Source organism: Drosophila elegans, unplaced genomic scaffold (genome assembly GCF_018152505.1).
Source record: "Drosophila elegans isolate 14027-0461.03 unplaced genomic scaffold, ASM1815250v1 contig_208, whole genome shotgun sequence".
In the NCBI taxonomy this organism is placed as follows: domain Eukaryota; kingdom Metazoa; phylum Arthropoda; class Insecta; order Diptera; family Drosophilidae; genus Drosophila; species Drosophila elegans.
Window position 1 is genome coordinate 14,213,274 of NW_024545578.1, and position 28,000 is coordinate 14,241,273.

The 28,000-nt window shown below is 36.3% G+C and overlaps 7 protein-coding genes across 8 annotated transcripts; 1 reads left to right on the forward strand and 6 right to left on the reverse strand.

The window, feature by feature from the left end:
- Nucleotides 1-130: 130 nt before the first annotated feature.
- LOC108150131 (1,2-dihydroxy-3-keto-5-methylthiopentene dioxygenase) lies at nucleotides 131-1,195 on the reverse strand. Its single transcript, XM_017278098.2, has 5 exons — nucleotides 974-1,195; nucleotides 823-900; nucleotides 635-762; nucleotides 423-516; nucleotides 131-353 (listed from the first exon to the last, which is right to left on the reverse strand). Exons 1-5 carry the CDS (start codon nucleotides 1,094-1,096, stop codon nucleotides 216-218), a joined length of 561 nt encoding a protein of 186 aa, XP_017133587.1. The 5' UTR covers nucleotides 1,097-1,195; the 3' UTR covers nucleotides 131-215.
- A 470-nt stretch (nucleotides 1,196-1,665) lies between these two features.
- Nucleotides 1,666-3,762, reverse strand: LOC108150375 (ankyrin repeat and MYND domain-containing protein 2). Its single transcript, XM_017278515.2, has 3 exons — nucleotides 3,462-3,762; nucleotides 2,211-2,984; nucleotides 1,666-1,941 (listed from the first exon to the last, which is right to left on the reverse strand). Exons 1-3 carry the CDS (start codon nucleotides 3,663-3,665, stop codon nucleotides 1,711-1,713), a joined length of 1,209 nt encoding a protein of 402 aa, XP_017134004.1. The 5' UTR covers nucleotides 3,666-3,762; the 3' UTR covers nucleotides 1,666-1,710.
- A 508-nt stretch (nucleotides 3,763-4,270) lies between these two features.
- On the forward strand, nucleotides 4,271-25,652 carry LOC108150261 (CYFIP-related Rac1 interactor B). Its single transcript, XM_017278342.2, has 5 exons — nucleotides 4,271-4,476; nucleotides 5,503-5,792; nucleotides 18,466-18,729; nucleotides 23,813-24,075; nucleotides 24,491-25,652. Exons 2-5 carry the CDS (start codon nucleotides 5,610-5,612, stop codon nucleotides 24,753-24,755), a joined length of 975 nt encoding a protein of 324 aa, XP_017133831.1. The 5' UTR covers nucleotides 4,271-4,476; nucleotides 5,503-5,609; the 3' UTR covers nucleotides 24,756-25,652.
- On the reverse strand, nucleotides 21,127-22,365 carry LOC108150263. Its single transcript, XM_017278344.2, has 2 exons — nucleotides 21,949-22,365; nucleotides 21,127-21,883 (listed from the first exon to the last, which is right to left on the reverse strand). Exons 1-2 carry the CDS (start codon nucleotides 21,994-21,996, stop codon nucleotides 21,218-21,220), a joined length of 714 nt encoding a protein of 237 aa, XP_017133833.1. The 5' UTR covers nucleotides 21,997-22,365; the 3' UTR covers nucleotides 21,127-21,217.
- Nucleotides 22,682-23,713, reverse strand: LOC108150262 (genetic suppressor element 1). Its single transcript, XM_017278343.2, has 3 exons — nucleotides 23,579-23,713; nucleotides 22,965-23,511; nucleotides 22,682-22,904 (listed from the first exon to the last, which is right to left on the reverse strand). The coding sequence occupies exons 1-3, from the start codon at nucleotides 23,647-23,649 to the stop codon at nucleotides 22,731-22,733; spliced, it is 792 nt and encodes a 263-aa protein (XP_017133832.1). The 5' UTR covers nucleotides 23,650-23,713; the 3' UTR covers nucleotides 22,682-22,730.
- Nucleotides 25,653-25,783: 131 nt separating the features above from the next.
- On the reverse strand, nucleotides 25,784-26,202 carry LOC108150266. Its single transcript, XM_017278348.1, has 2 exons — nucleotides 26,077-26,202; nucleotides 25,784-26,012 (listed from the first exon to the last, which is right to left on the reverse strand). The coding sequence occupies exons 1-2, from the start codon at nucleotides 26,132-26,134 to the stop codon at nucleotides 25,876-25,878; spliced, it is 195 nt and encodes a 64-aa protein (XP_017133837.1). The 5' UTR covers nucleotides 26,135-26,202; the 3' UTR covers nucleotides 25,784-25,875.
- A 79-nt stretch (nucleotides 26,203-26,281) lies between these two features.
- On the reverse strand, nucleotides 26,282-28,000 carry LOC108150264 (nuclear envelope phosphatase-regulatory subunit 1 homolog). Of its 2 annotated transcripts, none has more exons than XM_017278347.2 (4): nucleotides 27,843-28,000; nucleotides 27,672-27,743; nucleotides 27,469-27,603; nucleotides 26,282-26,701 (listed from the first exon to the last, which is right to left on the reverse strand). In XM_017278347.2, exons 1-4 carry the CDS (start codon nucleotides 27,862-27,864, stop codon nucleotides 26,547-26,549), a joined length of 384 nt encoding a protein of 127 aa, XP_017133836.1. In that variant the 5' UTR covers nucleotides 27,865-28,000; the 3' UTR covers nucleotides 26,282-26,546. The 2 variants fall into 2 exon arrangements, with proteins under 2 accessions (XP_017133836.1, XP_017133835.1); XM_017278346.2 differs by having other exon boundaries at nucleotides 27,469-27,615.

Below are 28,000 nucleotides of genomic sequence, written 5' to 3' on the forward strand. Positions count from 1 at the left end.
GGCGCAATTTCATTATTTTTCAGAGCTCTAAAAAATTTAAGTTCAAATTTTACATTTTTTATGTTACTGCTGTATTGTTCAACCTAAAACGAATTCGTCACGAAATAAATTTAAAAAAAACAGATGCAAATTTAATATATGTCAGCAGAACATTGGGATTTTTTTTGTATTTACAAATATCAAACTTTGTTTTAAAATATAGGTACATATATTCTTCAAACCTTGTTCAATTGAACAAAGTTTTCCGACTGATGTTTGATGTAGGATTTTCGGCAATCCATATCATCGGCGGGACGATTGTGCGGTGTCCAAACGGGCTCGCCAACAAAATAGCGACGAGCTCTAATAAAGTTCTATAAAAGCAAAAATAAAAATTTTAAAATAAATAAACCTAAGTAATACACCGCAATAGGTAAAATTACATTGGAATCTAAAGTAAAGCGATGGTAGATGCCAGCAGGTATTATAATCAGATCTCCTTTCACAACCAGAATACGCAGCCAGTTCTCCTCGTTGCTAAAATGCATAAATTAAATTGAATAAAAATTAAATTCTTTTCGACCGAGTAATAAATGTATTATAAAAGAACACAAATTAAAATTAAGTAAAAAAATAGACGTAAGCCAGTACTCACTCGCGGACATCAAAGTAACCGGATCCATCCAAAACTAGGCGTATTTCCTCATCCGTATGAAGGTGTTCGGTGAAAAAAGCCTTTAACTTGTTAGCATAATCTGGGAGACACTTTTCCGAGCAGGTGATCTGAAATAAATCTCGAATTTATAAAAATTCTCTCTCTTATTATGGGATCGCCGATCTTGCCTCATCATCATAAGTGTAACCACGTTGTGCCCTTAGTTCCGTAAGAGTGTTATCGCTCTGGTATTCGTCCGCGTTGATCTGCAAAAAGTGAATGATCAAGATAAGCTCGCAACCAAGGTCAACTAGGGTTTAAAGTCGTAGTTTGACTTGCTTTAAAGTATTCCACGCCGGTCTTCTTGTAAAGATCATCCAGTTCCAAATAAGTTGGGGGATTGCGATGGTGCTCCAAGCGTTGATCGGTTTCCTCAGTATCCATATACCAAACTTTCACCATTTTAAGACTGTTCTTAGCAACTTTTAACGAACAACTAGCCACAAATAGATTAACATGAAAAGTATTAAACTGTCGTCAGCTGTTTCTTGTTTTCGACTTTTCACAGCAGATAACAGAAAGCCAGATGAATACCGCTAACACTGTCAATTTAACATTCGAAAAGACACAACAGAAAGAATGGTGAATGTTGTTTATTCCGTTAACATTCGAAAATAAAATATTCTGGTAATGGTTTTTTATGATTTTTAAAGTAACCCCAAAATTTTCCATTTTAAAAAAAGTCTTTGAAAAAAAGATTTTTATATTTAAAAACAAATTTGTAATTTTGAAGTCACAACCCATTAAAAATGGTTTTTAAATTGCAGTTATTATATTATATTTATATTTTCGTTTAGTGGATATAAAAAGTTTGGGCAGTTTTAATTTCAATTTTTGACTGAAAGTTATTGAAAAGTTCTAAAGCTGCCTTTCCCTTCAGCCATTAATATTATCTATTTTTGTGGCATAATTTGTGTTGTCAACTGACAGATGGTACTAACTATAATTTACTACATGAAAATGCTTAGATCCGTGTTTTTATGTTACATTTATTAGCGTTACAAAGGATCGCAGGATTACGCAGTCAGCTTGGAAAGCTCCTCACGCAGCTCGGCGGTATCGATGGTTCCCTTCGCTTGCGATGGCGATTGGTTTTGGGATTGGGCCAGCAGACGGGCACAGTTCTTCTTGTGCATAAACCAATGGAGTCGTTGGCACTCCCGATCGCAATACTGCACCGCCTTGCACTTGGAGCACTTCTTGTCCGGCTTTTCCGCGCCGCAGGTGCTGCAGTAGCTGCCCTCGTCCTAAAAAATACAATACGAATTTTTATTACATATTTTACGCTTATATTCAAGAAACTTTTGGTGACTATGCTCTTTGTATGGTGGAAACAAAGTGTACCCATATTAAACTCATAGCTAATCCATTGTTAAGCCAGATAGCAATAAAAATTTAAAAATGTTTTAGGTACAAACATGAATTTTTAACTAAAGATTGTTTTTTATGATTTAAAAAAATTTAAAGATTAATATCTGAATTTGTATAATGTGAATAAATGACTGATAAAACTTACCACAAATCCTCTCATTCCGTTGATGGCATTTCGCAGGATAGTCAAAGCTGGCGGAGCATCCTTGGCGCCAAACTGGGTGGCGATTTGCCGGAAGATGGTGCAATCCCTTACGGGAAACTCGCGGGCGCACTCCCTCAGCGTGTATTCCACGTAGTCCAGCTGACCCAGCTTGTTCTCCTTGAGCACCCGCTTCACGAACATTTCAATAAAATCATTCTTGTTGGCATCGCCGGCCTCCTCGCCACCTTTTTCCTTGTGCTGGGCCTTGAATTGCTCCTCGCAGCGTATCAGTTCGGCCAGAATCCAACCCTGATAGTGAAACTTAAAGGCCAGAAGTTCGTTGAGGTCATGGGTCTTTTGCATCTCCTTTTCGCACATCAAAGACAGGGTCTTGCGAAGGTTTGAGAGGATCCTGAGTAATCCCAATGACTGAACATTCAGGGCAATCCTCACGGGATGCAAGTTGATTTCGGTGACAAAGGCATGGAAGGGATTCAGTAAACTGGGTGGAATCTGGGGCTCCGTTTGCTGGCCATGAGCCTGGGTGTAGTACTCCAAACTCGAGCGGGTCACATAGTTGTTGATGGTCTCCACGCAGCCGTGGTTGCCCACAAAGGCGGCCATTTGGGCGGCGGTCCTTTGGACACTATTAATGCTACTTGGCTTGATACCGGCATCCAATAGTTGCCGGCACACGTGGGTATTACCAGATAAGGCAGCAAAATGCAGTGGCGTATAATCAGCTCCATGTTGATTGAGGTTTATGTCGGCACCCTGAAAGTAAAAAAGGCGAGTTAGAAAGTGTATCATAAATCTTTAATGATTAAAAAAGTTTCGGGTCTGCTGTTTTTTTTAAGCATATAAATTCGTGAAATTTGTAGTACTTTAACTAAAAGTAGGAAAGGTTTCTGGGCGTTAAATTAGAACCTGTTTGAACTCTTGATAATCTAATCCTTGATATATAATGGACATTTTAGGAACCCTTTATTAAAGAGTTTTTAAGTTCTATAAGTTTTAGATCTTAAGTTGATAGATATATTTACTCGGAAACGAGATGCACTAAGGAATCTGTAAATGTAATAGACTTATTTGATTAAGTTAAGGTTTTATAAATCCGGTAGATTATGAGTTCTGTACCCCCAGTTATCAACCCTATGCACAGTTCAATAGGAACATTTACTGAAAAGAGGGACACTTGTGGGCCGAGTGGTAGATAACTCCAAAGAGGGTCCGAGTACCAGGTATACCCACCATATCCAAGAGCAGTTGGACTGCCTCGCGATTTCCTTTAAAGCTGGCGTGCGCCAAACACGACATCCCGCTGTCGTCCACGAAATTCACATTTTTGCAACCGACCAGCAGTTGCTTGAATCCACTGGTGTCATTTTTGGCTAGGCGATCCAGTAACTGGCGTTGCAGGTCGTCCAGCTGCGGGTTCTTACTCTTATCGGTCATTGTGGGTCGGTTTCTTACAGAAAACTCGCAGGGATTATCCGGAAAATAGTAATCAAGAAAACTCCACTGTTTTCGGCGTGCACTGGTTTACAGCGATAGTTACGGCGTTGTTCAGCACTTACTGGCTGGCCGATATATCGTTATATTGATGGGAGTCATTCCAATAAGTTTAATACAAACAACTATTTGGTTAATATTTTTGAATTAAAGAACACAATGAATAATAAATTATATGATGCTTTAAAGTTCTGCCTAAAAAAATTGTATTAGCTTGCAAAAAATATATAACAAATATTTAAATAAACATTGAGTTTAATTTTATATTGTTTTATTTAATATGTTATCCAGAGGTGGCCTCTTTAATTTAAAATCTAATCCCATAAACAGCAATAATGAATAGAAATATAGAAAAATATCTTTAGTTATTGGAAAATTAAATGTTTTCCTATTTATTTCTTTTAAATCAAACAAAATGTGTAGATAGGTTCAGACTTCCATCACTAGCTTGCTCGTTTTTGTGTGGTATACTTTTAGTATTTTATGCCAGTTTTATTTAAGTATATTTGGTGTCGGGATGCCGTTATAATACAAGACCCAGCGACGGTCACTCTGTTGTTTGTTGTTGTGTTTTTTGTGTGGCGGCGTGTGTATCGCATTCGCATCGAATTGAGACGAAAATCGTGTATGTTTTCTGTGTTTTCAAAAAAATACAAGCATTTAAATCCGCGAGGTGCCAAGCATATTATAGGCGCCATTGCGCTTTTTCAAATAAAATACAAATTAAACAAAGTCCGTACAGTGGATCAAAAAGGTGATAAGCGTGAAGAAAAAAAAAGGAAGAAAGCAACGAAATTCCAATGCAGACGAACCCTTTGGAAATGTATAAATAATAAAAGTGAAGATAAGCGCGCAAAATAGCGAAACAGGCGCAAAAAGGAAAGCAAAAGAGCAAGATAACGAAAAGCCAGATAAACAAAAGCCACACACACATGGCCACAATTCTTGAATAAAAACAAGACCGTTTTTGTTGCTCTTTTTTTTCGCAATATGTGTTTACATGTGCTCCGTGAGCAGGAAAATTGCCTTTTCCTACTAAGCACGATGTGTGAAAATTGGCCTTGCTGATTTTCCGTTTTTTTTTGTTTACCAATTTCGATTTGGTTCGATTTCGCAGCATTTCCTGCGTAACACACACAAACGAAGTGTGAGAGAGACACATGGCTCTTCTCCTTGTAATCTTCCTCTCTCCTTTGCTCTCCCACTCCTCTTCACCCCCCGCAGTGCAATTTCAGAGGTCGAAAATAATACAGTAAATATTGGATATGGTAGAAACAAGTGTGGAAAATCCAAGTTTTCTTTTGTAAAAATATAGAAAATGTAACACAATATCATCATATTTTATTAACTTCATTTTAAAATATAAGAAAAATTGAATTAAGATCAAGAAAAGTTCTTTCAATTGAAAAAGTTTTCATAAGTTTTAAGAAAAAAATTAAATTATTCGTTTAATACCTGTTAAAAGTGAACCTACAATACAAGAATTTCCCTTATGCGGAACCATCTGTGTCATTTTACCTTCTATGAAGGGACAAACATTGAAAGGCCAGTATTTTGTTTTCCCCGCGTTTTCCACCCTTGGTGGCCGTTTTCCATTGTCCTCCAAAAGATGAAATAAGTTCCTGAATGCAGCTTCCCCACAATCGACCTCCAAACAACTATCCCTAGCAACTTTTGCAGCTGCTTTTTTTTTGGGAACCACATAATTTATTAAGCCCTTTTGTGACAACAGGTGCAACAGCTGCTTATATATTCTTTGTTATATTCCCATTCCTCGCAGTGCTCAAAAAAAAAAAAAACCAAAAGTGCTAATTAATAACCAAAATATAAAAGGAAAACAAATACTACGATATCCACACCACAATAAGTATTAGTTAATCAAAGAAAATGGGAAAGCTGCTGAGCCTGCTGTCACGCGATGACTCGAATTGTTGCGCCGCCAAATCCTACGATGTTTTCCTGGATTTCGAAAATGCCGCACCCACGGAAACGGAGCGCGAAATCTATGACGAGGTGGAGCGAGTTCTTCGGGAATCGGAGGTGGTTCTGGAGGAGATTCAGATCTATCGGGTGAGTCTCGCCTTACCATATGTGCGTCATTTGCTCGGGCTTTAACCGCAACCCCTCCAACCGGTTATTAGGCATTTTTTAATGATTTCTATAGTTTGAACCATTATATGATATACGACTAATTGGAATTACAAAGCGGTTTCATCAATAAAAAAATTGTTTAAAGATAAGAAGATTAAAAATCGATATAGAAAAGTGTTTAAGATATATTTTCTAAGACAGTGATTATTATAACTATATTGCATGTTTACAGAAGTTCAGTTAAAATAGATTATAATTTTAACTTGTTTACTACTATCCAGAGGTCGCTAAAGTTCCAGCTACAAGTTAAAGAATTAAATTTTATTTTATCCACCAATTGATAACAATTTTGCTTCAGTATTTGATAAACTCTTCAAAGTTATTAAAATCGTTTAGACGTTCCAAAAGGCTGGAAAGTATTAAACTGATAGTTTCAACAACTTGCTAAAAATAACAAAAATCGCCGGGAAATTGACAGCCACAAAAAGAGCAACAATAAACGATCAACAAATTGAGTATTTAACCTTTGGCAGGGTGAGAAAAGAGGCGCTCTGAGCGTTATCTTGCTGGCAGTTATTACTCTCTTTCAATGTTTCATAGCCTCTTTGGTGTATACACTATGATTTATTTGTTTATTGAGGGTTTTCTAAAATTTCTTTTAAAATAAAATAAGTAGAAAAGTGATGAAAATAGAGTTTAGGATATCAAAAGGTGTTATTACCTTTTCTTTATAAAAACCATTTAAAAAAAACTGTTTATTTAAGCAATACAATTTTTTAAATTCACTTAAATTGTAACTATGATTCTCTTAAAATGAATATACCAAGTAATTATTTGTTCACAAATATTTAAAAAATCATTCACTTATAACTAGCATTGTACAAGTTTAAAATAGTTAAAGTTCTCCGTGCAACTGATAAGATTAACCCACCAGAAAAAAGCTATAAACCTTGCCACATTTTCAAGTGGAACCAACGAAAACTTCGCCTCTTTCAATATCTATCCATGGGGCTCTTCGCTGGTCTGACTCACGCACGTGCCCACATGATCCGATCGGGTGAGCGGACTTCTTTCATTATCGTCGCTTCACTGACGTCATTAACCAACTTTTGCCGTTGCTCTTCACACTCTGATATTTGTCCGCTTCTCTTCGGGAAGAATTAGTCACCCTCTTTCGTTACTAACACAGAAAAAAACGTTCTTTAATAGATTTTATAAATATTTTCTTATCAAAAATAAATTGATGTGCAGATATCTTTTTAACATTAACTGCCAAAACACAGGAGAATCGTTAATATTCACATCAAATAAACAGGAAAATGAAATATGAATTTTTTTGTATCTATCTGATAAAAAAGAGGCCAATACATTTTGATAAGAAATTACCGATCTGCTGAAAAACTCTTATCAGGACACTATAAAAAAAAAATTGAAATGAAAATGTTTTTTGGGAACTCATTAACATACATGATGGTTACTTTGTCAAAAATCACTAGATTGATTAATGCGCACATAAAAGAGATAAGATAGAGGAATTTCAATATACAAATTAAGGTATTTAGTTTTTCTACAACGTTTAGCATACCAATCTTTGAAAAAAAAATGTTACAATACACCAAATTGACTTTGAATTGATATTTTTCTGTGTATCTGACCTTTTTAGAGGCAAATTCTAATTTACATTGGTGTGTGCAAAATATTAATGGGGTTTCAGCCGCGAAAAGCGGAAAAAGGGAAAGGGGAAATTGAGGGACGGCAGACAAACAAATGTCAGGCCGAAAAGCTTTAATCAACGCAAATGAACTGGAAAATGTATACCAATGAGCTCATTTCCTTTGTGTTGACCCACTTAAATGGGACCGAGACCAACAAAGACGACCTCGGCGGGCATTTAACCCTTTGGTGCAACGGTCTACGTTCCTCTTTCATCTTTTTTTTAGAACCAACCAGAGGTATTTAAAATGCGCTTAATTTGTGGGCTGCATTTTATTTTCATTGCAGTTTTTATTCGACTGCTGTGAGCAATCTTTTTTTCCTCAATCGAGTGGGTGGCTTTTGGGTTGAAACACAACTGGTTGTCAAGGCAAACAAACTGGTTGTGGAGTAGGTGATTCCCCCCTTACCTCTTTCCAAGAAAATAGTTGGCCAGGCGCCAAAAGCTGCCAAAATGGCAAAAACTTCATGTTCTGTTTTTTTTTGTTGTTTCTTCCTCCAAGTCGGTTGCTATAAATAGAAACAAAATTGCAATAGGAAAAATCAAAGTTTTTTCTTTTTCCACTGGCATTTCTTGTTTTCTTTAAGATAGATAGATACAAATCCTTGAAAGTGCTCAAAAGTCTTTGAGTTTAATAATTTAAAGAGAATGTAAGTATTTATGTTTGTTTAATAATTAAAAAAACTAAAACCATAACATAAAATAAAAATTTTTTTTGCTTAAATATTTGTGTTAAATGTTTAAAAATTGTTGGCTAATTAAAATAGTTTTTTTTTAACATTGTTTTAAAGTAAAGTAAATCCCAACAAACAACAGTAGTTTTTTGTTCATTAAAAGAAATCATTGTACGACTTTCCTCCCGCCATAATTGGCTTTTCTATCTGAATTATCACCACTTGTTGGTGACGCTTTTGTCAAATATTGGGCCAGACTAGATACGGAATAGAAGGCGCCCATTGTGTGTGCGTAATAAACAGCCAACAACAAGGTCAACAAAGGGCCGCAAATGGTAATAATAGAAAAAGCCCCCATTTCAGTGCAACACTGATAATCATAATAATGATGCTTACGCACTCACCTGAAGAATGGGGAATACAACAATAAACATGAAAGTTGTAAATATCAACAAGTAACATCGTGTGGGTGCTGCACAGATAAAAATGTATCTGGTTTGTGGGCCAAAGCCATTGAAATTTGATGAGCAGCTTCGAAATTATATTAAATTTTATGAATTAACCCATCATTTTTGTGGTTTTCTATACTGTTGACAGCCGGGTAGATAACAATTATACATGGTTAGCTATCGTCATAGACAAACATATGTCGAACACATGGAGTAATCCAATACACAACCTTGAATTCCATGTGAATCCATGTGAAAAACAAGTGTCAAGTGCTGAATATTAGCTAAGCTTTTTGTGGTTTTGAATATTGTATAATGTTTGATATGGCTTATACCCTGAGCCAAAAAAAAAAAACTCATTGAGTCACAATGCTATAATTTTTAAAAATTTAAAATATGTCAAACACATTTTGAGTCATTTAACAATTTATTTATCATCTATCCCTTTCCGGTTTATATGTTAAAAAACAGCTTTTTTAACTTTATCAAAGCTTTTATTTTTTGCAAAACATTTCAATAATATTATGATTTGTCGTATTCCCCCATGATTTTCCCCTCAAACTCAGTCACAGCTGCTTTCACTCAAATGGGGAGAATTTAGGAGTAAAATGGAAACATGAGCGACCCAGTTAAAAGAGTGCTCCACATACAAAAAAAACCGATTTGCGTCGTATGAATAAATATATAAGCACTTTTAAGTATTTAATGAGAGTTATACACTCGAGGGCCAGTGACAGACAGTCAGCGGCAATCAGAATAATCACAGAATCGGAATGAGCAGTCATTAGATAGGCCCCAAACCTTTCGTCGGCACTCCCACCTCTCCGAGCTTTCCATTCCACGAATAACATAAATGATTTGCGCGAATGCAAAATCACAACGCGACGGAGAGGGAAAAATAAAAGTTAACTTCCGGTTGGGTCATTCGGTTGGTCAGTTGATATAATCGCTATAATATGTGCGTGCCAGAGATCGGCATTTGAAAATTATAAAATTATGATTCCTTATCAAGCAGCCCTTAAAAACGTATTTAATTTGTATAAAAGGGGATTGTGAAACTATAAATAGAATTTAAAGTATTTTCTTGTATGTTTTTTAGAGTTATATAATAGAGAATTATTTAATCAAGTTCTATTGCGCTATCATATAAAGGTTCCAATGACCGTAAGTTTAAATTGTTTGTAATTGGAAGTTGCCCACTAAACTCACAGTTTAACTAAAATGAAAAATAAATTTAAAATTCATAAATGCATTTTGCTTTTTAATAGCTAGCGTATAAGTATTTATTACGTTTATTCATACGTCATAATCAACAATAAATTTATCCGAAAATAGAGAAACCGCAAAATAAACAAGTTAAGGTATAAACAAAAATGCAAAGCGTTTTTAAGGTCAGTTATAAATAAATTTATTATTTCCAACGTCAATTTAAAAATCAACTTCCGCGTTTGTAAAATTTTCAACATTTCCCAAAAAGTAGGCTACTCCTCAAAAGGAACGCCCCGGGGTTTTATTTAACAACCACTAAAATCAGATTCCGTAATGTCTAACCTTTATTGTCCAAATTAGCCGCACTTAAAATTGAAATTCATCATTCATTGCATTTCACTTTTCCTAGTTTGTTTTGGTGGAGCCATTTCCAAATTGTTTATAGCTTAAACGTTTTCGTATTTCCGACGTCATCAACCACAAATCAATTGCGCCAAAAATAGAGAAATACAAAACGTAAACAAATTAAAGTAAATTAAAGTGTACACATTTAAAGTAAAAAGCTCAACGAGGAATTTGTTTCAACAACTACACATCAAGTATCATTTTCACGGGGTTTTAAGAGCACTTTAAAATAATTTTTTTTTATTATTTTGAGGTGGCTGCAAATTGTAGCATTTCTTAAAATTTCAAGTCGCCCACACAGATGAGACAACTAAAGTGCGTTTCAACATTGTATAATTATAAACGAAATGTTGCGTGTACTATGAAAATTGTATTTTATTTTAAAATACACCTGGTGAAGATTATAAGTTTATTTTTGTTGTATAACGCTCTGAAACGCACTGTCTTCGCATGACACATTTTTCTGATTTATTAAAATGGCACTGAGCTGAATTCATTTAACCGAATTTAATTTAATTGAATAACGCCCCGAGGATCGTTGTTTATGCTGTATTTTTTTTTTGCATTTCTTTGCCTAAGGGTTATAAAAGTTCAAACATAGCCTCGAAAATGCGTTTTGTGGTGGTCTTGGGCCAGGATTTTTGACATCTGACCAATCGTCAATGTCTTTAACCCTACTGCAAATGGTGCTTTAGATACTCTCCTTGTTAAAGTGGCTTTAAAATTGTCAAATGACCAATTTACGACTTCTGGGGAAGGTCTTCGTTCATGTCTGAGTCCCTCCTAAGCAGCTTAGAAGTTGAGTGCAAAGTGCAATGGCAACATTTCAGCTGCTTTTTACTGCATCGTCTGTGCAGTATTGTATTTTCCTTACTTTATATCTTTTTTACGAGCAACTGTTTGGCATCTCTGTTTATGCGTGTAATTTGCACAAAATAAATAGAGTTTCGCGTCGAAGAATATGCAATTTTTCTGGAATTTCTCTGATTTGTTTTTCATTTTTCTTTTGTCAATTAAAATGCCGACAGCAAACAGAGCTTGTTTCATTTTTATTCCGATGTTAACCCAATTTTCAGCAGCTGTTTATGAGTTTTAAAGTTAGAAAGGGATCGGGCGGTGGGTTGTTAATCGATATAAAAGCTCAATTTTTCCCCAACTGCGCCAAAGGCAAATGTGATTTATTTGCCTTAATTGAGAACAAGAGAGTGACATGTGTTATATGGGGAATGCGAAAGCTTTTTCCTTCTCCATCTGCCCATTTCCCAGAATTTTCCCCTGGGGACATTGACATTTGTTTGGCTGCTCGGATGAAGTGCGTCAAACTCTGGTTTCCGATAATGGAACTGCTGTCGATAATTAAATGCAATCATTTGGCATATCGTTCAATTTGTTATGTGGATTCAGGGACGTTGTGATTGGGGGTTTAATCATGTGGCTGTATTACTATTATCTTAATTGGCCCTAAATTTAATTCAACTTTATAATTTTTATGTAAAATCTTTTTTTTTCACTGAATTTAATATACTTTCCATGTATTTTTCGTGGAAACATTAACCTCCTTTTGATCTTTTTTGACATTGATAATGCTCAGGCTTATCTTATCTTTGTGGCAATTGCAGGTATTGTTGTAATTGCTGCTGTTTGTTTATTTTTACTCTTTTTTCTGTTGTCGGTTCGATTATCTTGATAATTTACGCCTGAACTCGTGACAGCCAAAAACCCCTGGCCCTTGAAAATAATTAAGCCATTCGCACATTGTTATGGCTTATTTAAATGTAAATGGTAATTACATTTACAGCTCACGCGCTATGTATATGAGCTGGGATAACGTTGAATTTAATGTTATTTACCCTTAATTTTATTTTTCTCATTTGATTATTAAATTCTTTAAGCTCTTAATGATTCACAACTGGTCAGTTTCTCTAGTTAATGTGTAATGACCAAATATGTCGCAGAGATTCATTTTTATTAAAATCCATAATCATCTGGGACTCACGCAATATTGGAAGGCTAGCTAATCTCTATTTATAAAGTGTTGCATCAACTGTAAGTGTTCTTTTTAATTGCAGAATGCTTTTGTTTACCAAATGACTTCGAATGATGCACAACAAACGTCACATTCTTGTGAAAATCAAAAGTTAATCCTCTCACCTTTTTTTCTGGGGTGTCTATCTCTCTCTCTCTCTCTCTTAGAGTCTTTCTGTCTCTGTCCCTCGACAAAAGCCCCAGTCAACGATCGTTCAGATTGAAATAGTGACTCACAAAAGCCATAGTTCCGAGTTCTTGTCCGAGTCAGCAATTTTACAAGTGTAACACAACAGCAGCAACATTAACAATAACAAAGAATTTTGCAAGGCTTTCAGAAGGGAAAACAAAATTTAATAGACTTTCAAATACAGAAAATCTTGACAATGATGTCTTTAATTAATATCTTAATACTGATATTTTATGATAAAAATACATATACATATACAAAAATTTGTTTGAACGAAAGAACTACACTAACATTTTTATTGTCAATTTAGTTTATATTGTTTTTTTTTTTTAATTCAGCGGGCCTTACAAAGAAATATAATTTTATATTCCTCTGAATATTTAAATAAAAGTCATGCATTAAAGAATTCTTGTTAACAAGATTAGACATAGGTTTATTCATAAAATAAAATATGTTTTCTTATCTTCGAAAAAAAAATGCTTAGTTCAGCTCGTTTTAATCTAGCTTGTTAAATAAAAAATTGTATATAAAAAGAAATAAAATCCAAGCCATTTCTTACTTATTTTGGCAAGGCAGTTTCCCTAAGTGTTTGTATGTATATATTATGTATTTACTAAATATGTCTGCTGATAACAAAGTTTGAAACTGGAGTAAAACGCTGGAGAACTTTTCTGAGCTGAGGCCCTTCCTTTTAAACATTGAATTATTAAGAGGTTTCTCGTCAGCGGAAGGGGCAAATATAAACACAAGTATTCGTTAGAAATTATGAAACATTTATGATCATGTTACTCATCTGGAGTGGAGCTTTGTGAAAATTGTAGGATGAACCTGTCATCGTTGTCGTCATAATCTTGTCTGTCGTTATTGCAGTTGCAGTTTGTTTGTGGTTTATTTGTACATTTTAATTTTTTAGTGCTGTCATGAAAGGCGACCGAGTGTCTGTGGGATCTGCTTCCTTTGTTCTGGTGTGCTTTCGTTTTCCGTTTTTTCATTTGACTCCTTTCTATTAAAAATAAATGATGAGAAATTATCAGTCACCAAAGAAATTCCCTCTCTGTGAAATGGTTTTGGTCTTTCTAGGAATACATTTGCATTGATTTGTGGCTCGCCAATTTTATTGCTTGTCTGTTTGTTTGAATATACAAATAAATATATAGCTATATATGTGTATATTGTGTAATTTTTGTTTGCCTGCGATTCATTCATTGATTCATTACAACGTGATGGGAATTCGAATCCGGTGCTTTTGATGATGCAAGCAAAGCGAAGGGAAATTAGAAAAGCGCAGTCTTTCTTTTTTTTATGGAAATGAAAATGTCAGCAAAAGCCAGAAAAAATGCCCGGCATGTTTGACATATCTGTCCTCTTAGGGGTACTGTTTGTTGTTAAACACATAGCGAGAGCTGTGAACAACTCTTGTGGCATCCACATAAAACATTTCCATTTCGCTTGCTGCAACACCACCCACAATTTTCCGGCTCTCCCCCCTCTCGAAAACACATGACATCAACTATTTTATAGCGTCACGCGTTTCCATTGTGGGCGAAAGTCCAATACCAAGTCTGAATTGTACTTTAGCGCCACTTGGGATAAGCAGTTGCACATGGGAAAATTTCAACGATACACTACATTAATAAAATAAAAACAGTTTTAGTTTATTTTATGATAAACTACCATTTTATCAAAAGCTTCAAAATTCAGTAAATATAGCACCAAGTTGCCAAATTTAATGAAGGTCTTTACAAAATATTATTATAATATATACCAATTATTCTCTATAATATTGAGTAATTACTTTAAAATCATGGATTTTTTTCTACCTTATATATAACAGTTTGTACTAAATTCATTAGGTACATACTTAGGTATTTCAGGTATTCATTTCTTTGGGGATATTCAGCGCTTCAAAAATTCATTTAAAACTACCAAAAGATCCGCACATTTTTTTTCTGTGTTTCCGATAATGCCGGCGCTTGGAGCAGGTTCTTAGTTAAAGTGAGTGGGGGTTACGATTAAAACACGATCATGTTCGCTAATGCTAAACAACACTTGCCAAGTGTCATTGGCAATTATCTGGGGCAGGCCATTCTCTCTTCATTTCTGCATTTCCGCATTGCTGCCTCTAATTTCGTTTTCAATTAAAAACACTGCCATTCTGCGGCAGATGCAACACTCGCCAAAGTTAATTAACTATTCATCTAAGTGTAGTATGTGGTTATGTGTGGTTAGCATTGTGAGTGGTTTTTGCTGCTCCATGTAACAAATGAAACGCTGACTGATTGCGCCTTTATGCTGCGCTGCTGATGATGAGAAGTCGACGCGCAAGTGTTAATTAAAACCCAAACTAGAAACAGTTACAAAACGAAAAACGGTTCTTGCCTTCTTATGATTTGTTTTCATTCGAGCGAGCATATATAAAAGTCATGCAAGTTCAAGTTTGTTGTGGGTGATTTTCTTTCGTTTTCTTGGTAAAACGCTCAAGCAGACAGCACGTGCGCTTAAATGGAGCACATCAGGGTTTTATTTGTGAACGTAAGATGGGATGCAGTGATGAATCAACACAATTGCTCAATGGACAGGAGACGGAATGCGGGGATCCCGATCCCGTTTCCTGTGACTTGAGTTTAAGTTCCCCTTCAACACCTACGCCTTTTGTTTTCTGTTCTTCTTTTGGCTCTGACATGAACATGACGCAAGATAAAATGCATGCAACATCGGCATAAAACGGCAAAAAAAATTCTTTGGCATTCAAAAATATTAAAATACCCTTGCGGATACAGAAAATATTGTAGAACAAAACTTCATGTTACACTTTATAAGTGGTAATAATTTTTTTATTGCTAAGCTTTTGCTTATATGATAAAAGTGGAGTGTTCAAATTTTTAGGTCTTTAGGGCTTTAAATTTGGCAATTTTAAATTAAAAGTACACGCCCACCAAACCAAAGGCTAATTATTTGTATACCATTAATTATTATTTCCCCAACGCATTGCCAAATGGTTGGCTTTTATCATAATGCCACCCGCAAGGGTAATAAACAAAAGTGAGCTGCCTAACGACGACACTTGGCCATATGTAGGGAAAACACAAGTATTCCTCTTCTCCGAAAATCTCAGCTTGAAATCTCTGGTATGGAATGCTAGTAAACAAGAGTGCGCGCCCACACAGGCCACGTTCATTTCAAAACCATACCATATACCAAGTCAAAGGAGAGGACCAGGCCAGAACCATTTCCGTTGCATGACCGTGTGCTCGGTTCGTGGCTTCAAGGGTCCTTAGAGAGTCACTGGCGTAAACGAGACAATGTCGCTGAACAAAATGGGAATGCACACGGAAAAAAAAACTATTAGAAAAGCGAGATCTTGGAAATGAGATCATAAAAAATCATTTTTGACTCCCAAAGGAAAGATATTTGATCATATATTGAAGCGCCAAACTAAACACAAAATAGGTTTCTACTTAAAATAAAAATATGAACTGTTTTCATTAATGATTTAAATAAATTATATTTAATTCATATCTCTTCAGGTATGATGAGCATTTTTGATAATCTTTAGATCTAAATAATATACTTTGTTTCCCCTTTTCTTACTGTGTAAAATGGACGACTGCGACCAAGTCAAAGACAGCAGTCCCCTTAATTTTTCTACACAACTCCCCTCACATTTTGTTTACTTGTTTGCGCGCGTTAAACATTCTGGGATGCATCAAGTGCAGCAGCCAAGGACATGAGATCTTGACTTACAGACAGGTGTAAATTATGTAGAGTGAAAAGAAATGCCAGCACAAAACCCGAGAATGAAAAAACAAAAGCCAAAACATCACAGATGCAGAGTTTGCTCAACGCTAGCTGCAGACAGTTGCGTTCTTATTATTATGATTATGGCAAAGTACTCATGGCAAAACACACGGGAACGAGGGCGGATGCTCTTCTACACTGTTAGAAAAAAACGATTTATTGCATTACAAACAAGCAAACTTCCATAACTCAAACTTTCTTAACTCGAAGTCTTCATAAATCAAATGCAGGTTTGAGTTTTGGAAATTCTCAGGCGTTTATTAAATTATATATTATTTATTTAAATAATAAACAGAAAGGTCGCCAACAAACAAAGTTACAAAATTATGAATTTTCCGTGAAATATGTCTTTCAATATACAAACTAAAATGAAGCATAACTTTATCATGTTATGTATTTATAAGTTAAGTTGTTAAGTTAAATAATTACTTTTCAGTGCAGTTCTTCATTTTGCCTTCTGTCTGAGTGTTTGTTGATATGCGCAGCGATTTAATTATAAACACACAACACGTGCTAGTCCATAATGTTCCGGAGAGGTGTGCAAACCAAAAATAACACTCGTTTACTTCTTTACAAAGTTACTCACACTCCAATACGCTGAGCTTGAACTTCGCAGTCCACTGAGCTGTGCGTAACTCGCATCTTTTAAATATCGGAGTTTTAGGTCGAATCGAAGGCGGGGTTGGCTATATTTAATTATATTTAATGTATGCCAATATGGTATAATCGGTTATACACGCAACAACAACAGATGGAGGTATGTCATTATCTAATTATGTTTTGTGTTGTTTGACCAAAGAATTGGGGAAGGCAAGGTATAATTCTGGTATATACTTAATAACAACACTAAATTGAAACCAAAATTTATGTTAGGTAATTTATAGCTCTACTACAAAACGTCATGTTTTTATGCTAAAGAAAACACTACAATATTTATATTAACTTAAAAATGTTTTGCAGCACATAATTTTATATCAATCCAAAGGCAGTGTTTTATTCTACGTTATTCAGTAGCTCAAATGAAATACAACTGATAAGCATGCAGACTTTTAATTGGAATTTACTATTAAGTACTAAAACATTTGCTGTTGATATGTGTTAGTTTTAAGATAAGACGAACGAATAGTTTCGCGTGTATTTATAAACTAAAGCTTTTTTAAGATAATTTTTATAAGCAATTGGACTTATAAAACAAATGTTGTGTTTATTTTTTTAATTAACCCTTGATTTTGCTGCTGTTGACCACCGTCAACTTGTACAGATCGTTTGGAAATATAATATTTACAGTATTATTAGCCACTTAAAAAGTGTTTGAAAATCGCCAAAAGACCTCAATTGAAATAATCAACGCCATTTGCTGATTGTTGTTCGAGTACAAAATGAACTCTTCACATCATGCAATGACCGCTCGTTAGCTCCAGTTTCCCGGTGCCGTGTCGTGTGTGTGTTTTCCTTTATTTTATTTTTGTAGATCATAAAGCATCGATAAAAATCACAGCGGCGGTCAATGCACGCAGCTTTGAACGTCGTTATTGTTGCATGTGCCGCAGAAATAAAGACGCCGACTTTTCCTCGATGAAAACTGGCCGGCCACAAAGCCTCACAGTTCAGTGATTGTAACAAAACAAATGCAGGCGTAGTTTTTTTTTAGAGGCCAGTAAAGAACTAAGCCCCACAAAAATTACACGTCAAAATAAAAAGTGGGGAAATATTAATAAAAGCTACGAGAGTAAAACCTGGTCAATTTGTAATATTGAGAGACATATATAAGATGTTATAAAAACAAAATTCAACAAAATAGGAATTGATAACCATCTCTATTTTTTTTTATAAAAAAAATCTAAAATTACACATAACAAACAGATATTCTTTGTTTTAGTATGACAACCCTATTAATATATCAATTGTAGATAAACTTAAATTAAATATAAATTTTACTGGTAAATAAGAATTTATTTCAAAAAAAAAAATAAAATAACACATACGATTTTTTGTAGGTTAACTAAAATAAAACACGAATTTCACTAGGTTAGGCTTAAGGCTAGGCTAGGTTAAGTTAAGTAAGAATTTCACAAGATCCCAGATTTTTCGAGTGTACAAATCGTTAACAGTTCGCATGCCAAACTCACATTTAGTCCAGTTTCGAGTCGAATGTATTGACTGACGTTTTTCCTGCGAACATTTTCAGGGTGCCGGCAAGGAAATACGAGAAGCCATCGCCGATCCCTCGCCGGAGGTGACGGGAAAAGCCTGGGCGGCGGTGCTGCCGTTGGTCAACAAGCTGAAGCGCTGCTACGAGCACTCCATGGAGCTGGACAAGATTGTGCCCAAACTGCTGGGCCAGCTGGTGGGCGGCAAGCTAAATCCGACACAGCATCTGGAGACCCAGCAGGCGCTGGTCAAGCAGCTGGCCGAGATCTTGGAGTTCGTGCTGAAGTTCGATGAGTACAAGGTGAGTGAGTTGCTTTGACAGCTGGGTGTTACAAGCTCTAGTCCATATTTGGAGGTACAACGCCCACCACGTTTAACCCATTAATTACTGATAGGGAAATAACCATACACTGTCATCAATAAATTAAAATATTGAAATTAGAAAAAAAAACAAATATGTAAAGGCGTACAATACATCATAAAAATTAAGTTAATTTTGACTTGATATGTTATGTAGTATGATGATTTAACCTGGTTTGAAACTTTATTTTTTCATTTTATAAATTTTTATTTTAAAATGTAGAAATGTTGATACTTTCAACCATCTCAAAAGAAAAGGAAAATAATTTAAATATAACTTATGATAAAATGACATCCAACGTTAAATATTTTCTAAGAAAACTTGTAACTTGTGTACATCTTTACATATCAAAAACGAGGTGCATACTTAGTTATATTTAAACACAACCAGATTTATTTGATTTTAGCACCGTCTGTTTGTTTATTGGTTAGTGGGTTAAATTCTGTCTTCTTCACTGCCTGTTTGTCTGTGTTTGTTTACCTTATGTGGGCGCTGTCGACAGTCAAGCTAACGCAAAGCAATAGCTAAAAGCCAAGTTAAATGAAGCCAGACCAAGTCCCACTGCCAACTCATTGTGCGCGTGGTTGCACTTTTAATTGACTGACTTTTTTGCTTGCCGTCTGCCTGCCTGGCTGACGATTGGACTGACTTGACTTGACTTGACTTGACTTGACTGCCTGGCCAAAACGAGCGCGTGCTGCGGCCCATTGATGAAAAATCTTCCAGGCTATCCGTGCATTCGTTCGAGCCACAGTGGAGCATCGGAGCCACTTACGCACACGCAACCAAATGGCCCACGACAGACGACCGATGGCCGGATGAAGTTGTAAAATGAATAAAGTCGCTCCGGTGGGCTGACAGTGGTGGTGAATTCAATAGCATAGATCTGAGGTAATTAGGAAAAATGTAGTTGAACAAAAAAAAATACATTACCAAAAAAGAAAAACAATTTTTGAAAGATAGTAAAATATAAAATAAAAGATAGATAAATATAAATATAAGTCCACTACTGAGGTTAAAGTTGTTCTCTTAAATTAGTATTTGAACCGCTCAAAAAATTGTTTGCCACCGTTAAATATGCAATTCTTTTTACTTTCTTTACTCTTAAAATTATTTTGCTATGAACAACTTCCCTTCAAATTTGGTTTCTTTAGAGAATTTAATATTTTTACCACAGTTGTGGAAGCATGCAATATGCAAACGAATATATCCGCACTGGGTTAAAACATTACCTTCAGTCACACCACTTTCTGTGGCAGTTGAAAATGCCGGTTTATTGTCCGCACTCCGGAGCCAACAAAATCGATTTGTTTAATGGCAAATCCCTGTGAATGGCGCATTTCCCATGACTCGCTTCCGTTTGGCGAAACTTTCATCAAATCGATTGGGGAGCGGAGAATACAGATGTGGCAGGCAGAAGGCGAGATCTAGGACAGTTGGGAGGTGTTTGGTAGGGATGGCCAAGTCATCGCCATCGTCGGCTTCCACTCTCTGATGTTTGGTGTCTGCAACTTTTTGCCCCCAGTTTGATGATGATAATGATGATGATGATGAGGACGATAATACCAATGATGATGATGTTAAACGCTGCAAACTGCACGTTCATTGTGTGCTCAAAGTGTCAGCTGCCTGGCACACCGAGAATCTCATGTAAAAGTTGTGTGTATATAGCCCAGACGTGCTTCCAACTAACAGCTACTTCCGTTCCTCAATAAAGACCATTGTCTCTGCGCTTTTGTTGCTTTGTTTCCAGTGGGCCGCAAAGTATGCTGTACAATTTATTGACTTGGGTTGTAACTGGCTTCGTTTTAATGTCGAGTTTTTATTGCGAAAAATCTTCTAACAAGAGCCACTTTACGGTGTGCTTTCTAATAGGTACGGGTTGCATTGCTTAGAGAGATTTAACTGCTGGGTTGCGAAAACAAAAAAATGTTCTACAAAATCCAAGGAACTTTAACAATTAATTTAACAAGAACTTTAACTTGCGGTTAAAATTTTCATTTAACTTATAAAAATCCAAATGTTTTGTAATAATTATTATGCCTTTGAAGTTTAAATGTTTAGTTTCTGTTAAAAATTAGAAAATATTTACATTTCGGATGCTAAAAATAAAATAATATGCTTAATATACTTTATTTTACACGGATATTGTCTGCATTTTCAAAATTATATTTTTTCTTCTTCTTGGTAAATTATAAATCTAGAATTTTAATCAGTTCCCTAATCTCTGCATATTTTCTAACCAATTTATACTGTATTCATGTGTTGGCTTTTCAGCAAGCTTCAACTTTTATCGGCTGCAATTGATCTGTCCAAAAAACAGACAAAATTATTTTCTTGGCACGCTTTCAATCAAAAGCCAAATGGCTCTTGAGGGGATTTATTCAATTTGGCTTTAGCACAGAGAACAAGTATATAGAGTATTCCTTCATTTCTCATCGAAATCTTCACTGGTGTTGTAAACTGGCTGCAGGCGTCTTGGATATTTACGCAAATAGTCGGCATAATGTTGTGCATATTTGGCCTGAAAGTCACGACGCCTGCAGGGTTGTGCGGGTTCAAAGAAGTTTTCATTGTTAGTGTAGATGTTTTGATAGTTATTTGTGGCCAATGAACGACTGCCTCCGATTTGGACCACTTGCTCGTCCTCGCGACGAGAATCACTTGAGTCTAGTTCCGAATTGTATGGAGGATTGGGTTGTAGTTGAGATGGAATAGTTTGGGGATATTGCAGAGGTGGCGATGGCGTTGTCTGCTGTTGTTGGTAGAAAAAGTAACCTGGCACATTGTTGTAGTTATGATTGGGAGCACGCGTTGCTGGTACTTCCTCCCTCCGCCAATTTGAATAGGGTTGTCGGTAAAGTTCCCTTCTATCATAACTATCACCATTTGGATATTGCTGCTGTTCTTGGGCACTGTACTGATTATCATTCACTACGATTGGGGATCCAGACCATATCGATTGCACTTCTGGTGGGGTATATGGTTGGGCGTATGAGGCAGTGGAAATTGCATAAGCAGCACTGCCATAAGGTGATGCATACTGAGCTCTCCCCCAAACTGCATCTATCATTAAAGGCATCATGGCATATAGCTAAAAATATTCATCAATAGATTAATCATCTCGGGTGTCGAATCACTTGGAAATGCAATGCTTACCAAGCTCAAGGGGCTGCTCTTGACGATCCGTCCTGTTCGCGGCTTCATTTCTGACTGTTCAGAACGATTTATGCTAATAACGTATTTATATGAGGTTTCGCAACAGTCACTCGACACTACAATATAGTATAGTATTTGTATAGTAGTGCATGATGTTCGTTTGCAGCGCCTCTGTCAAGGTGACTGGATGAGCAACCCAACAACTTTAACTGACTCAAAAATTTGTGGCGGCGAATCTCTGAAGTTGCTTTTTTTTTTTTTTTCTCACGCACGTTTTCTATCCAGCCCTGACAACTTAAGTGCGGCATCGTTGTTTTGGGCCTGGCTCGGAGTGGAAAACTGTTTGCCGGCACACGGGCAGCAGGCAAATTGTGCTGTCACGTACCGCGTAATTAGTAATTAGATTTTAAAGTCAACCGTAATTAGAGGTTAACAAGAGCGAGTGTTGAAAACGATAGCCTCACACCTGACAGCTGCTGACTGCTTTATGAACTTATTGGTAAAGCTACTTGCTATGAGGAAAGCTGAAGTGTAGAAAAAGTTATAGAAATGTAACATATATATACTTATATATTATTTAAAAGCATTACAAGTAAATATTTTAGAACGTTTTTTGTTAAATATATATTTTAATCAATATGGTATGTGATATAAAACTCCTTTGAAGTGCATAAAAAATGTTCTTATTTAAAAAAAAAACCCTAATAAATAACAAGTTTCGGTTTGGAAAAATATGAGTTTTATTTGTAATTACAATTTGAATTTAGCTGTTCAATTTACTTTTATAAATTTGGATGCATGTGAAAAATAAAGAAGGCACCATCGCGAGGCACTGGAAGCTGGCTCAGGAATTCGCCGCCATCGTACGAATCGTTGAACAATTGGTTTAAATTAAAGTTTGGTTCACTCTTTTTGACCACGGGCATGCCATGACACATACTGTCACGCGTCAAGTACTAAAAGATATAAATAATGAATGATTTTTGAGCAGGCACACATAATACTTATATATTTACCATTTTTTCCCTTATGATGGCCAAACTTTCGGGTGGCGGTGGTTGGTTGAAGGGCTCCTTTTTGAATATATTTTCGCCAAAGCACTTGAGCAGGTGGGACGTTATTATATTTCTGGCCCTAGCTTCGGCTGGATTATGGGAAGCATTGCGAAGTTTATCTATCCACATGGTGGCCATGGTCTTGGAGCGAAAATCTAGAGGGCACACCTGGTGCTCCAATTTCTCAATGTCCCGCTCGAATTCCTCGTCAAATTTGCTGATTTCTGGGTTTGGTTTTTTGGAGGTCGAGGGCTCCTGTTTTGCCAATTCTCGTTCCATTTCTCTTTCACGCTGGCGTTCTTTCTCGAGGTCTTCTTTCCATTCCAGCTCACGTTGCCTGGAGAGCTCTCTTTCCCGCTCGAGATCCTTTCGCCGTTGACGCTCCAGTTCCTGTTGCAGTTTACGTACAAGTTCCTCATCCTTTTTACGCACCTTGCGATCCCCTTCACGACTCTTTTCCAACTTCATCGTCTGCGAGCTATCCATGATTTGGCTTTTTTGCCTGTCACTGCGATCGGTGCGAATCAACATCCCGAAAAGTTGTTTAAAACACTAAAAACGATATTTTAATTTACCCTTCTTTCACTTCTCGTTTGTACATCTTTTTGAATATGCCCTTAAATCCATGTGTGTTTTTGTTACTCATACTGACGGATCTGTCAAATAAAACTGATGAGAACGGACTGATCCAGATTACAAAAATAATGTTATTTGAATGTAAACAAGGGTTTACTGTGGTTTAGTTCTTTTTAGATTCTAGAATCCCTTTAATAAGTTAAATAATAATATTTTTAATTTTCCATTTTTAGATGAAAACACCCGCCATACAGAATGATTTCAGCTATTACAGACGTATTGTCAGCCGGCAGCGTGTGGACTCCACGGAGAACATGCTGGTCAGCACTGAACTGGCCAACCGGATGTCCCTCTTCTACGCCCACGCCACGCCCATGCTCAAGGTGCTGAGCGAGGCCACCTCAAAGTTTGTCAACGACAATGCCGATGATGTCCAAAACACGACAGAAACGCTGGGCACAATGGCCAAAGTGTGCCTAAGGATGCTGGAAAATCCGTAAGTTATATAAAATGACAAAATTAGGGATCATAGAAAATGTTCACGATTGATTGTGTTTAAAAAGAATCAAAACAACTAGTTCAACTAGTAACATATCATTGATAGAATCCAAAATAAGACCACAGATTTGATCATAGTCAAACTTTGAAAACTATCACCCCTTTTTTTTATTGGCAATATAAATTATTTACTTTTCAATTTGAAATATATTAAACTAGTACCTCAAATAGACGAATTAAATATATATACTCTACTAAAAAACTAAATGTTATATTTTTAAATTCTCAATTTAGAATTAAGAACATTTTATATATTTGTAGTTTTAACCGCGATTCCGGGAAAATTATAATATTGGTTATATCAAAGGATCTCAATGTTCTAATCGATTCCCTATATATTATTTTTTTCGCAGCAAACTCCTGCAACAGATTGAGCGTGAGGACACAAAAATGCTGGTGCTGCGCGTGATGGTCGGCCTGGTGATCCTCTACGACCATGTGCATCCGGAGGGGGCGTTCGTGCGGGGCGCCCATGTGGACGTGAAGGGGTGCGTGCGCCTGTTGCAGGCGCAGCCGGCCATCAAGGCGGAGCCGCTGCTGAATGCCCTGCGATACACGACGAAGCACCTAAATGGAGAGAACACGCCGAAGAACATACAGCGCCTACTGGCCGCATAATATCGGAGGGGACCGAAGAAGGGCGGAGAGTTCATTAACGTTAATTTCTATGTGTATGCGTATCGATTTAAATGGTTTTACTTTATTTATGTAATTAGTAGGCTTCTGTATTATTTGTAAAAATTGTGAGCGAGTGTTGTGCTAGCAGGAGGCAGCCTCTAGTTTTATTTTTACCCTGTGTGCATTTCCAGCATTTGTTTCGTACTGTTTTAGACTCCAGCCTCCTTGTAACGTAACGATGTCGGACGAAGTGGGACGCATATATCAGCAGCAACAATATTTAGTTGATAATCTAGCCCTAATTTTAAGTAATGAAAAGAAACCCTATTAACCTAACAACAAATTAGCGCAAAGTTTAAACTGATGGTTGGGAAGATATGAGAGATAAATCCTAAATTTCACTAAAGCAGAGATTATAAATATAAAATTGCATTTTTAAATCAAATCTAGAGTATTTTTTTGTACATGACGACGATGTGTAGAACGAGGTGTTAAGATCTAAACAATGCATAAATTAATTGATTACTATAACAACAAACGAATTGTACGAACTAAAATGCCTACTCACAACTGAACCACAAGCAGAAAGCGGATGCATTTATATATTTCCACGCCGTCAACTTTGATAAACGTATTTAAACAAATCTACAAAATAAACTTGAGCTGCGCAATAATAATAATTTTTAAGATTTACAAATAGAAATAAAAAAATGAATGAAATGGCAAAACTTAACGCATACGATTTGTACCAAAAAAAAAAAAATTAAAAACAAAACAATGAAAATCACACAAAGTAAATAAAGATTTATATATGCGATAAGAGCGAGAAGAAACTAAAGAAAGAACTATAGAGAATGCTGAATCAAAATAAATATCACGCAAAATCAACCAGATAAATGTTTGCATTTTAATGGGTTATACTGAAATTGTTTTATATTTTATAACTGGAAGTGAAATTCTTTGAATGTAAAGTAAGATTGTTAAAAATCGTTTTTTTTCTGTCCAGAAAATTTTAAAGATCTTTTAGGTACATTTTTCAATATTGCTCTTTATTTAAATTTGAAGGCGTTTAAATATCGATTGTCGGAATTGTCGTCACGCCTTTGTCAGCTAATTTAGATTAGCCGCAGCAGGCGACATCGTCCTGCTTGGGCGGAGCCTGCTCATCGTCGGCGTAGTGGATGCTGCGGACCACCTGGTGATGGTGTTGGTCATGCTCATTCATCGGGGCCTCGTTGTCGTTGGTGTGGGGCAAAGCTGAAAGTGCAGGAGAACCAGTTATATGAAGCTGACTCCATGTGTTAGCCAATGCAATCCTTGCCAGAAGCCATTAAGATGGCGAGACCCAGGATGAGAGTGCAGAGGAGTAGGAACTTCATGACTGCGCTGGCTTGCTATACAGATGGCTCGGTTGCTTCTGATGCTCTGGAGCTATCCAGACTGCCTATTTATACAAAATGCAGCTTCCTAAAAACTGTTCCAAACGGGCAAAAACACTTGTCGTTGCACAATAAGCTATAAATTAATTGATATTGAAAAGTGGCTTGTATTTGGCAGCGATGGGTATCGCCATAACGAAACACATAAAGCTTAACAATTGAGTTATTTTCTTTTCTGTTTTTTTTTTGTACAATGGAGCTTCTATAATTAAACAAAGGCGAAGGGAGGAAAAAAGGGGGTAAGTTAAAATTACGCTTACAAAGCGAGGGTGTCCGAATCAACATATAGAGGGCAGAGAATGGAAAAAAACTAAGCATTAACTAATTAAATGTCCTGGAAGCGGGCCGGTGCTCATGTACTGTTGTTGTTACTCTGGCGCGGCTTTAATATCAGCTTCCCCGTGTCGTCACAGCTCATATTAAAATCTCCCAGTACCGTTCGCGTTCGGGACGTGATTATCTGCGGCGCTATGACCAGTTTCTGTATGCCCAGGATGAAGAGGACGACTGGAAAGTAATGGAGAGTGTGACATTTAGTACAGATTCAGCAAGTGAAAGAGTTTAATTTAAACTTATATCTGTTGGATTAGTTTCAAAACTCCTCAAAAACACATATCAAATGGCAGTTTACAATGGACTTAGTTTTAATGGTTTATTCTAGTTCATATCAGCACTTTAAAAACCCTTTCTATGATAATCGCTCTAAAACAAAATGGTCTCATATGTTTTTTTTTAGCAAAAATCCTAATCAGTTAACTATCTACATTATGGTGACATGGCAGAATAGCATTCTTTGGCAATGGAGCATATGCTCCGATTAGATCAAATCGTTTTTGTTAACAAAAGTAATAAGAGTTTGCAATTCATCATTAGTATTGAAATAATAATAATTCAAAGTAATACGAATGAATCTAAGAAATACATTTTTATTATAGCTTATGACTGGTTTCTGAAACATTTAACTGGTTTTTCTTTGCATAAATATATTTTTTTTCACTTATTAATTGGTTTTGCTCAAGACAAATATTATAAGGGAACATTATTATATAGGAATTCCCTTCTACTTGTCTTTTCCTACATATTTTGTAATACTAAGATACATTATGAAGAAACATTACTATATAGAAGGGCATTTCTACTTGCTCACTAAGTAACAATACATAATGGACTTTGAAATCACCGGCTAAAAGTGTTTTAAGTACAGTAGCTTAAAATAATTTTCATATTACCATTGCCTTGAATGGAATATGCTAGTGAATATCCGGAAAACTTACTCAATGTCAGGGTGGCGACTGTGAAGATGGGGTGGATCCAGAGGGACTCCGTCAGCGGGACGACGGTGGTCCGCGGATCCCGTAACCAGTACCAGGCGCTAATGGCTGTGCACATGGACATGGCGGAGAGGACAACTGCAAGAAGTTCTACTGTTATTACGGGCCGTACTGCTCGTGCATTGAGTTATTCGGGATTAACTTACTGCGCCAGCGGAACGTCGAGGGCCGGTAGGATGAAACCACTTCGGTGAGGCGCCGCTCGAAGGCCTTGAGATCTTTACCAGAGCAAACAAAAACAAACGCAGTTATTTGTGGTAGTTGGTAAACATAGTCAGTGGATTGCGCGTTTTCCGGGTTTTTTCACAGCAACTTACCTTCGCAGGCTGACGGTTCCATTTCCTCGATGCTCGTGGCCGCCTTTATGCGATTGAATTTGTCCAGCTTATATATTTTTGCGAAATTTGCTAGATTTTGATAGGATTCTCATAGCTTTTTTTTTTATGTTTTTGATGATATTCCACGTTAGCCAACA